Source organism: Artibeus jamaicensis, unplaced genomic scaffold, assembly GCF_021234435.1.
Source record: "Artibeus jamaicensis isolate MK-2021 breed Jamaican fruit bat unplaced genomic scaffold, CSHL_Jam_final contig_3126, whole genome shotgun sequence".
Classification (NCBI taxonomy): domain Eukaryota; kingdom Metazoa; phylum Chordata; class Mammalia; order Chiroptera; family Phyllostomidae; genus Artibeus; species Artibeus jamaicensis.
Genome location: NW_026521723.1, coordinates 19,541,035 through 19,553,184, shown reverse-complemented (window position 1 = coordinate 19,553,184; position 12,150 = coordinate 19,541,035). Strand labels below are relative to the sequence as shown.

The 12,150-nt window shown below is 39.4% G+C and overlaps 1 protein-coding gene across 6 annotated transcripts in view; it reads right to left on the bottom strand.

Annotated features, from left to right (window-relative positions):
• Positions 1 to 12,150, bottom strand: part of PARP15 (poly(ADP-ribose) polymerase family member 15) — a 41,251-nt gene that overhangs the window by 27,229 nt on the left and 1,872 nt on the right. For 4 of the 6 annotated variants that reach the window (XM_053663086.1, XM_053663087.1, XM_053663088.1 and 1 more), the window contains exons 2-6: positions 9,155 to 9,274; positions 5,775 to 6,011; positions 4,842 to 5,063; positions 3,639 to 3,717; positions 2,294 to 2,443 (exon numbers count right to left, since the gene is read on the bottom strand). In XM_053663086.1, coding sequence (XP_053519061.1) covers positions 2,294 to 2,443; positions 3,639 to 3,717; positions 4,842 to 5,063; positions 5,775 to 6,011; positions 9,155 to 9,274 — 808 coding nt within the window. The remainder of the gene's footprint in view (positions 1 to 2,293; positions 2,444 to 3,638; positions 3,718 to 4,841; positions 5,064 to 5,774; positions 6,012 to 9,154; positions 9,275 to 12,150) is intronic. The other 2 variants (XM_053663085.1, XM_053663089.1) reach the window with 2 other exon arrangements.

Sequence of the window (12,150 nt, the reverse complement as noted above, 5' to 3'; positions counted from 1 at the left end):
TTAGCACAGAATATAGCACACAGAAAATATTGAATAAATGTTAGTTATTTTATCAACATGAACAGCGATTGATCTAATCTAAATATCTACCTATTACCTATCTATCTACCTATTTCTCCTTGATTAGGCATGTGTTACTTTTTTTGAAAAAAACTGTCACTTTTTTTGAAAAAAAGAAACTCCTCTTTTTTTTCAGTTTGTTTTGGTCACTGACTTTGCAATGGTAGATGTTTTCCTCAAATCTGTCGGTCCATTCATACGTAAGAGTGAGTTTGGAAGCTCCATGTACAGGAGGCTTGCCGACGGATAGGCGTCAGGAAAGGTGAGCAGGCAGTAAGTACTGGACTTTGGGGCTGTCAGGTTCTTCCCAGAAGGATCCTCCTGTTTCTTGTCTAAAGGGCATAACTCCTTCTGCTGTTCAGGGAGCCACATCGTAGGGAAAGGGGCTGTGCACTCGCTGCAGTATAGAGACTTTGCTGAAACCCCGTTTTCAGTCCAGTCCCCCACCCTCTCATCTCACCTGTTCCCAGTGTGCTAAGTCCAAGAATCTTTCTGATTCAGCTTCTTTACAGAATACACTTCCCATCTGTGGCCAGGGAAGAGCAAGGGAAGTTACTGGTGCACAGGACGGGGGACAACATCAAGAGGTCTATGTGCTTCTTGTTGGGGACCGTTCTGTGTGGTTTCAGAGACGGTAGCCCCATGAGAGCAAGCCCTGAAAGGGACTAGTAAGTCTCCCTGGAAAACCAGGTAAAAACACAGGTGACAGACATGACCCAACTCAAACACTAAGGGTTCCCATGGGAATCAAGTCTGAAATGTACATTTTATCCTTTGAAGGTTGCTCTGCCCAGCATAACCCTGTTGATATAAACTGGATGTTTAAGTTCAAGGCATAAGGAGTAAACTCCTTATCTCATGAAACAGGTCTTAAAGTGTTTCATGGCATCAGCCTGACTAACAGACCCTGACCTATAACAAATCCCTGTGTTCCTTCAATTGTAATCTATAGATAATACCTGCTTTTGTATGACTATAGCCTTTTGACATTGATTGATGAGCTATGCATGTAAGCTGTACACATACTACTCCAATAAAAGCCATGTGGGAGAAGGGCTCAGGGAAGTCCCCACTAAAGGGAATCACCATCCCATTTCCCACTGGAACAAGAAGATTGTATCTGGGATGACTTATTTCTCATCCGTGGTGGCCAGAAGGAGCTCCGCTGGATGGAGTTCCTCCCACAGTTACTGATAAAGAATTTCATCCAATTCCATTTTCATCTCTTCATTTGTCCCCTTTCCTGCTGCCTCCAGTTCCTGCATTTCTAGGGGTGCTGTTCTCCTGCAGGTACAAAGTTTTTTCCACTAGTTGTATCCCTTCTTCTGAAAATATGTTGCTGTCTCTGTTCACTGTTGTTTTTCCTCCACCGCTTTTTTTTTTGTGGGTTTCTACCCTTTAATTCCTTTGTTGTTACTTTAACGAAGTTGCAAGAGGGGGGCAAAGATAAATGCATATGTTTAATTTATTATGTTTTAAATATCTGAACGTTCTTTATATTTGTTTACATTGAATTGATATTCTACAGATTCCCTTCTGCACAGTAAGTTCCAAAATATTTTGCAATTTAGGGAATATTTAAGTTTCTACTTCTATTTAGGTTTTATCTTGCCCTTTTCATTTAAAAGTTAATGTTTTGTAATATACAAAAGATAACAGCATATGAGTATATGTAAACAAGTTATAGATGAATAGACCTGTGAGGAGGGCATGCTCAGAAGTGTTATGTCAATGCGGGTGGTCAAATATTTTACCGAAAATCAAGGAAAAAGAGGCTGGGTTTCACTCTGGGTCAGTAAAGTACAGAGAAGAGTTACAGAATGTGAGAATACCAACTGAATTACATTAAAAGGGAAATAAGAATAGAAGAACTTAAAGGTAATTAAATGATAAGTGTGGAATTTTGATAGTTCAGAGCTAACAGGGGGATGAGAGCTGACACTAAGTACAATGCATTAATTACACCCCAACTGTATACCACTTATACCCCATCTAATGCTTCTTTGAGAAATAAGCATTTGACAGGCAGAGAGACTCAGGCTCAGAGAGGTTAAGTGATTTGTCCAAGGCCACAAAATGGGCAGTGGCATAGCTGGGATTCAAACCCAGTTCTTTCTGATTCCAAGGCCTAAATATTTACTACACACCTCTCTGTGTACTCAGAGCAACAGTAGCCACGATTGCCCTTCCAGAAATTAGTCATGCAATCAAGTACATTACTTAAATGAAGTACCTAATTTCAGATTAAACATCCTTGTTGTTGAGTTTACAATAACATCTGTGCTTTCTTTTGTGATATCTCCAACAGCAACCTGGAAAGTAATCACACCAATTTTCATTTCATATCTGGTGGACGTAGGGCTAGTGACCGTCCCAAAGAGACCTGCAAAAGGAGAAGATGGATGAGAGAACAGCTGGCTGCTGCAGGAGGAACAAACATGCTGGGGCCCTGTTCTCTTCCCGGCCCTGCGCTTCCTGTCCCCTCAACACAAATCCAAACATTACCATGTCTCCTAGCCGAGTGTTCTTTTTCAGGAAAATTAGAAAACAATGCTTTGTGGCAGTAGGAGTACCAACGTTTTCTCAGTTAGGTAGGATGAAGCAGAAACATCTGATTGGACTGTCTTTGTTTGCACGAGTTGCCGTGGTGTCAGGAGTGAGAAAGAAGGGGAGTGCAAAGTGCATTCTCATTTCATGCTGACATTTCTGGGAGATTCTTTTTTTCAGCTTCACTGATGTATGATTGACAATTAAGACTATATATATTTAAGGAGGACATTGTACATATATGTAAGGTGTACAATGTCAAATGATTGCATTGAGTTAATACACCCATCATCTTACATAGTGTGTGTGTGTGGTGAGAACCCTTGAGACCCACTCTCAGCAAATTTCAAGTATATGATACATTATTACTAACTACAGTCCCCATACTATACACTAGGTCTCCAGAGTTTGTTCACCTTATAACTGAAAGCTTGTACTTCTGGGAGATCCTTTTATTATCATTTTACAAGAAGGGAAATGGTCTTAGAGTGGCTAAGTCATCTGTCCAATGTTGAACAACAGCTCCCTAACCAAACATGAGCTCTTCCTGCCCCTTTACATCCCACTGGAATGGCGCTATCAAGGCTGCTCTGAGAAAATTCCCTTTAACATGTTGGTATATCACTGTTCACTCTACACTCAAGCTTGACAACTTAAACGTGTCATTTCTACGAATCCTGTAAACTCTGTAGATCTCCCTTTCCACATTTATACAGTGGCAACGGAACCAGCCACCTGCCCATGGGGCCATGGTATAGCTTTAAATAATATAATACGTGTGAAAGCAAGTGTGCCGTGTACACTTTAGTCATCTTTTATTGTCATAGCTTAGAAATTCTGACCTCATTACCAATGACTTGGTTCACAGCAATATGAATTATTCTTTGGGTGTCCAGACATTGGGATGCTCTAACACTACTTCCTTTACTGATTTGTTCTCCGGGGGAATTTGTCTCCTGTTGAACTTAACTAACACCACACAATCACTAAGCAAAGGGAAATAGTTCCTCAGCAGGACAACTTCACCAGACCTTGAGTATCTCCAGTCATGAGAATCCTGTCCTTGCTGGGGTTTCCACTCGACAATCTAGTGAGTTTATCTAAAAATGCCTAGATAGAAAGAAACACAGTTACTGACCACAACAATGTTCTGTAGGAGTATTAATCCAATTCTCTAGAACACTAAGCCTCAGACATCAAATAGGAACAACAGTTTGCAATAGATTTTCTCCTTATCTCACAGACTTTTTAACTAATGTGTTGTGATTCAATCTAGGAATGTTCTCAATAAATACCAGTGTGGAAGACCATGCTTCTATCTTAAATTCCTGAGAATAACTAAGAACTCAGAAAACAAAATTATATTTGATACCTTTTTAAGTGCTAATATTAGAAAGTTATACCAATTGCCCTTATGGTGAGGTAATAATAACTACTTCTACAACCAGTTTTAAGGCCTGTTTTGTGCTAGAAGCTTCAAATATATCTCCTCTTAATTCTCACAACTCTGAGAGGTATTATTGTCATGTCCTTTACACATAATAAAACCAATTTTCAAAGAGGTTGCTTCACTCAACCTTTAAATAGCAAAGCCAAGATTTAAACTTAACTGAACCTTTCTTTTTTTTTTTGTATTCTCATCTATTGTTTGTTATGAGTAAGCATAATTCCTATAAAATCTTCACCCTTTTCAAGGGTAAAGAATAGATTTTGGCCAGCCAGCTAAGGAGCACTTCTTAAGGAATGGCACTTTACAAAGGCAGTGCTAGTGGTAAGTACTTGGTAAGTGTGCTTTGACTGTTTGTTTCTCCACTGCTAAATATGGTATAGTATTTCTAGGTTTAGACCCTTATAGACTGTTATATACTGGCTATATTCTATCCAAGTAAGTAAATTCTTGAAATTTTTTGCATTTAACTTTTTCTCAATAGATAAAATCATGTCTTAGCTTTCATTTAGTCATTGTTAAAACGTCTAGCCTACTTTTAGGCCAATAACGTTTTACTTCTTTCTAAGAATATATTTATTATAAATTATCTTGTCTTTTGACAAACTGTCTAGGACTGTATGTGTTATCAGTATTACCTCATAGTTAAGCCACGTGACAACCCCCATCAGCAACCAACACTTATGGGTAAAGAAATAGAAAATGCTATTACTTATAGATCTACAAAGACATCAGAGTGCACTTAGGTTGGCTTGTCAGAATGACAGGAAGAGATATGTAACCATACCTGACAGCTTTCATCATCATCTACATGTACCAGAAAGTGAACTTCTCGTAAGGTTTTCAGCCTCGCACTGCTACTAAATTTCAACACTTCCGAAAGGATTAATTCAGCAAATGTAGCTTTGGGAAAACCCAAATTTCCTGTCCCAATCATGGGAAATGTGATTGATGAAAAAGATAGCTGCTCTACAGTTGTCAAACATTTCTCGATTATATTTGTCATGATCTGAAATGTATGAAATACATTTATATAAGTTAGGGCTCAAGCTGGTGGAAAACAGAAAGAACTATAGCTCCAGCAACCCTGACCAGGCCCTCTCTGTTACTGTTGGCTTGGGAGTGAAGAAGGGAGGCTGAGAAGGGAGAGGAATTCCCGAGACACTCAAACTCATGCAGGAGGGCAAGTGTCCAACAGTATGGAAAAGGCTTCCTAAACAGTGGTATCTTGTTGCAATGAAAATTAATTTTCACAAAAATTTTTAAACAACATGAGGGAGTGTTCATGTTATGTTAAAAGAAAAAGCAAGATTATAAATGTTTGGAAGAAAATCTCAACTAAAAATAAATATGCATAAAATCAAAGGAAATACAGTGTTAAGGGGTGTTGTTTTTTTTTTTATTTTTTAATGAATTTTTTTTTTTTTGATATGATTTTTATGTTAAAATTTTTTGTACCTTTTTTGTTTACATTTTGTGGGGGTATGTTATCAAAGCTCTTTTTCTTCTTTCTTGTGCTCTCTGTACATTTTTGACTCTCATGCATATGTTCAATTGTTTACCTGGTTATGTTACCGGATCTGTATTGGCTATAGGTTAACAAGCCCAATGTCCCCCCACCCTGAGATAAATTCGCTTTGGTTGAGAACCATAGATCTATACCATGCCAGAAGATTACCAACATTATCAAATGAAATGGAGAGCTAAGGGCTTTTTCTACCTGCCGAGGAGACCCAGCTCCACTGTCCCAGTCTGGAGCCACAACATGGAGCACAGCTTTGCAGTCCAGATTGCAGCCACTTGTCATGAATATGCTACCCACTTCCTCCTCTGTTTCCTCTCTGGTGGCATTTAGCTCTTTCTGGAGCATCGGGCCAGCTTTCTGCAAAAGAGCCCGAGAGAGTGATCCTCCTCCAAGCTGAAGATCCGTGGGAACAGCGTTGACAATGACATCGGCCTTAAGGAAAACAGCAACAATTTGTTAGAGTTTGAATCAATAAATAATTATTGAGCACTTATGACTTGCTGAGTGTTGTAGAGTGCTACATATCAGATATGTTGTGCCTCTTACACGGACCCGTCAGCCCTACCCTCAGGGAGCTCACAATCTGTTGTTAGTACTTAGACACCATGATGAGATGAGCCACAAAACTTAAAATTAAGGAAATATATTACCATCAAGTCAACATGTTATGAGTCAGAGTAGAGCTATGAAAATAACTAAAACAGACCAGAGATAGAGAGAGACAGGAAAAAACCAAAAGTGAAAGTAAAAGGCAGAAGCAGAAAGAGAAATATAGTGAGACAGACAGAGAAGAAAACAAAGGTTAAAAGAAGCTGAGGAAAAGAGAGAATTGCTTTTAGGATGAGGGGAACTTAGTAACTGCTTTGACTTTATTAATATACATAACAAAAGAATGGGCCCATCTGAAGGGGGGTTCTGGTCAGTCCTAAAGGCCCAGACAAAGGAAGGTGGCTGGGGTGAAGGTAGGCAGTGTCCATTCAGGCCTGTCCAGAGGCACTGAGCTCTCTACTGTCTGTACTGAGGCCACCTCTTCGGTGAAATGGGGTCATTGCCTGACACCAATAGATATTAGACATTCAATTCATCTCATCGTGTTTATTCCAATTTTGTGTTCAAATTTGGAGGGAGAATGCAATGATCATGTGGATTTTGGTTCCTTGGGGAGCTCTTCCTCATTGTAAATTAAAAGGTGTCTAGGTCTCTGGGCCACATGACAGTTCTGTTTCTCCCACTGAGTTAATAAACAGCATTTGTGGGTTCACCTCAATCTTATATGAGGTTAGTTAACATAACTAATGTCTAGGTCCAACAAGCTCCCTGCAGGGACAAGAGTCAGTGGGTCTTCCAAAAAATCTACATCCAGTCCACTTTCACCTCCCCTCAACTTGCAGGCTCACTCTACCTACTGGTTCCTACAGTTTGGGGAAGCAACAGAATAACACGTAGGAAAAAAATAGCCTTAATGTTTAAGTCAGTTCAAGATATAAAAAGAATTGGGTTAAATATACAATTATTAATTGTTATAGGATGTCAAAAGAGAGAGGTATCATTAAATTGGATTGTTTAGTAAAGTCTTTACAAAGAGGATAAAAGATATACCTGGGACAGGTAGAAAGAAGGCAGAAAAGCCTTCTACATGGGTTGCTAATTAAGGAAAGGCAGAGAGTTGAGGAAAGTCAGAGAGTTGGCCAATTTGGCTAAAGGAAAGTTTCATTGGTGAGAGACAGGGCTGGGAAGAGACTTGGGGCCTGGTGATAGAGGACTCTGAAAATCCACATTTCTCTGGACTTTATCCTGTAGGCGGTAGGGAGCACCTGATGAAATAATGTTTTTGGAAAATGCATCAAACAGCAACGCAGAGGGCAGACTGAAGCGTAAAAAGCTAAAGGCAAGGAGGCAAGGCCAGTACTAAGGGAATGAAATGGAAGAGGTGTGTATGAGAGACACTGTAGAAAGAGGCTGGGAAACTAACTGAAGAGGGTTCCAAAATTTATACAGCATCATCCAATGGTGAGATTAGGTACTCTGATGTGAGTTAACAAGGGTTTAACAATTAACCTAACAGACTGTGTAGTGGAAAGACCATGGTTTCTTTGGCTATAAGATAAGGGTAAATAATACCTCTCCCAATTAGATTATAGTAGTAATTGGGTGAGGTAAAATTTAAAGTGGTGGGTTTTAAGTGGATAATGATAACAGATATCATTTTCTGAGTCTTCACTAGATGCCAAGAAGGTACTAAGTGCTTTTATATGAACTATTTTATTTACACCTCACAACAATTTTAATATCATCATCATCCATACTTATAGATAAGGACACTGAGGCATAAAGGAGATATTAACCAAGATTAATGACTGATCAGTGGTAGGGTGGTATTTGAACTCTATTGGTACTGGCTTTAACCACTGCACTATGCCAATTTTTAGAGTAATAAAGAAACTTGGTGTACTTTTATGTCATTTAGTTCTCTTCTGGCCGGATTATATTCACCAGGCAGTCTCATAATAGTCATCTACAGAGCTCACTATTACCATTAGCCATGGCAATTATCTCTCTCACTACAAATTAAATAGGTACAATTCTATTTTACAAATGAGTCTCTTGAGTTTGATTAGATTCGGATCAAGTCTGGGTAAAATGATAAGATTCAACTTCTTAACCGGCAGATCTGAGGACAAAGTCTTGAAGCCATGTGACAAAGGAGTCTAAGAATTCTATTCTAGAGAACGTGAAGAAAGTGGCTAGCTGCTGCAAAAGCAAGAATATTTCCTGTGGCTCCCAATCCATGAGTCTCTAAATGTCTCAGAAGGGTTCTCTACCCATTATTCTCGAATGTGTGTCATCTGAAGTTCAATATCAAGTGTCAAAATGGTGAAGGCTACAGAATCCTGAAGAAGACTCCAAATCAATAATAATCCTCAGACCTAGCAACATATCAGAATCACCTGGAATGCTCTCAAAACTACTGACACTTAGAACACACACCTGACCAATTAAAATCAGGATCTGTAGGGGTGGGGACTGGACATTGGCCATTTTAAAAGTTTTCCAGGTGACTGAATTGCAGTGAGGATTGAGCTGCATAGATGTCAACTATAGATAGAGCCCAAGGCCTGCTAACTGGTGATTCTAAGGAAAAGGAAGCAGTAGGAGGAGAGGGGCAGGCAAGAGCCTAGCTGAGCATTTAGTACCTATACTGGTCAACTTTCCCCCGCCTCATTCCTACTGTGTCTCACAGAAAGCGCTCAGGCAGGAGCAACAGGGTGTGTGCGCGAAGGGTGATGTTATAATGTGATACACAATCAATGCTGACAGAACAGGAGAAGAAGACAGAACTGGGTTGAGAGTAGGTCGAGATGATTTATTAAAAAATAAAAGAGGTGGCTTTGCACAACCCGTTTTGTGGTTAAACTTGGATCTCTCCACATAAGTACAGGTATAAGGATATAGAAGATGGCATGAACCTCAGGTGAATTTAACCTCTCAAATTTATATGATCTTAATTGTCAACACTTAATCACAGAACCCGTTAATAAGACCCCATTGTAGACTTACTAAATAGCACCACTTACACAGAAATATGAAACATCTCCACTTATCAACATGAGGTTCAGACCTTCTTTGGTTTGGGTTGAGGCTACAACATTTCCAATTGAAAGACGATCTTTCCATCTCTCCGACTGTGAAGAAAACTGTAAAATGTATTACCAGGTATTTCCCCCTGAAGATTTTCCTCATAGGTATGCAAACAAAAAATAACTATTAGATTTCACAGAATTCTCTAACACAATTAATAATCAACCCTAAGATTCCAAAGCAAGTAATTTATTATCACCTTGTTTGAGTATTGATTGTACTTCATACCCCAACTGCCAATCAGCTCTTTTACTTATTCCCCCAAGAATCCTAGCCCAGCAGACCTGGTCCATTTCCCCTGGCTCTTACTATTTAAAGGCTTCCTGCAGACTTTCTCTATGTAGTGCCAAAGTCTGTTTTGCTTGCCAGTGTGGCAGAGGAAGCAAAGAGGAAGTGGAGGTAAATTAAGCCGCCCTCCCTTGTCCTTAAGCCCTCAATTCAACCATTGTTAGGAGCTGGTGTAAAATTCTCCCAGCAGCCTTGCCTCCCAGATAGGACTCACACTGAATTCCCCAGTGGGATTAAGTGGTAACAGATTTGATAACACACCCAATCAGTGTCCTTTACTCTCCTATTTAAATCACTTGAGCTTGAATTTGTCTCAGGTCCTCTTCTGGGGGAACCCACAGCAAGACACACTCTGTAGTCCTCCACAATAATGCATTAGTAGTTTGACTAGTAATCAGTCATACAATTTTAAAATTTAAAGAGTCAACACAGATCATGGAGCACAGAAGCTTCATTTTCCTCAAAGGGAAACTGGTGTGCAAAGAGGCAAAGCTACTTGCTCAAAGTCAAACTACTAGCTAATGAAAGACACAATTCTTGAATCTGCTCTTGAATTCTTGAATCAGAAGAGGAACTGAATGCTGAAAACATGTCACATGTCACCTTTCCCCACCACCCCCTGCACCTGTGACATTGTTCACTGGTATCAGCACTCTTTTTCAACCAACCCAGATATGGTCTCAAAATCTTTCTCAACACAGGCAACAGCTATCATTTGGTCAGTAGTAACCCGTGTAATGAAGTATATTTCTCCTGTCAGATGGAACTCAAAAAGGATATGAATTTTCTTTGCTTCAAACAGTCTTGGAGAAATTTTTTATACTCTAGTTTCTATAACAAACAGAAAACTGCAGACAGGCTGGGAATGGGCTTCCTGAGCAACCCTTTTCACTTGTTAGGGACTGTCGTTCTTCACTCTGCATTCGCCTTTGATGGTGAAAGATTTGTCAATTATCTCCCGCACTCAACATTGCTTGGATACAGACTCTTTCAAAGCACTGATGTGAAGCTTAGAATACCTTCCTGGAGAACCAGCCACATTCTCTGTCACAGTGTTTTGGCTGCTCTTTAGTTGTATTACAGTTCTTTTCACATCCTCCAAATAACCTGTTATTACGACCATCTCTTTGAACATATCAATCAAAATCCTATCATCCTCCATGCTCTTTTTTATGTACCCCCATACCGTGCTGGCTTCACATTCAATTTGGTGACTTGATATTTAGACATGATGTGAGAAAATTATTTTAGAAACATCTCCTTTCCAGGTCTTGATGACATTAACCTTTGTTCTTCCTTGAGTGAACTGGGCGGCTGCAGACCTGGGTGTGTGTGTTACCTCTAGCCCCTTACAGCTGACTTGGGGCCATGATACCTCATAGTAGTCCCTTCCCTTTTATAAATCCTCATTCCAATCAGGTGATGCTTTCTCCGTAAGATCCTTCCACATGAGAGGATCTAAGACCACCAAAAATGGTGCCAGCAACTTTCTCAAGGGCTTCTTTCTTCCATGCAAGGCTGTGTCCAAAGACACATAATAAGGAAACACAAAGATGGGCCTTTCATCAAAGGCAAGCTTTTCAGACAAGTAGGTGTCCACCATTAAAAAAATGAAAAATAGTTGGCACAGGAAGAAATCTTGATACTAATGGGATTCTGAAATACGGTGTGTCTGCTCCCTAAAATGGCACAGCTGTCAAGCAGCTCACTGAAGGATGAGACATTCATGAATGCAATGGAGCTGACCCTCATCTAATGAAACATATCTATTCCATTTACGGTTACTTTGCAGTGAAGTTTTATAAAGTTAATCTGATTTTCCCATTGACATTCATTATAATATTGGAGAAGTGATTTTTTTTCTGAAAAAAATCTGGCCCTTACAGATTCAACAACTACAAACAATGGTACGTGAGCAATTCAAAATAACCTGATAAAAGTTAGATGAACAGCATTTTTAAAGGATATTATAAAATGCAGCCAAGAGGGAGGCTTATGAAGGGGATTTTGGAAATTCATCTATTTCATCCACTTCCATTTCATCCACTTTACTCTTCTGAAAAGTATCACTTTTGTACTATGGTCTTCCAAGTCACCAATTTTGAGGCAGAGAGAAACACTTCAGGCGCTAGTTTTATACCTGATTTGACATTTGAAATGCTCCGGTTTTTATGTTACTTGCTGATGTTTTAAATACTTTGGAAAAAATAGATTTTACTCAGCCTTATTTTTAGAAATATTATAGTTAAACACTATGCTTCGTAAAGTCCAATCTAGTCACAAGATCGCAGGAAAACAAAAGTAACAAACATGGCGGTAAATGATGGTGCCCAAGTACTGACGTGCATTAATAGAGCTACAACTTGTTACTGAAAAGAAAGAAGTTTCTGTGACTGCACCATGAAAGGGCAATCTACAGAGGTAACCAAGGGTCAGAAATGCTGCAGAGTCACCAAGAAGACTGAATATGACAGATATTTATAGACATTATGAGGAGAATAGAGACTTCCATTTTTCATTATTTTAAACCCTTGATACAGGGCCAATTTTACTGTGAACTTAAAACTGCTCTAAAAAATAAAGGTGGTAGAGGGGAATTCTCTCCATCCTCTGCTCAGTTTTGTGTGGATTTAAAACTGCTCTA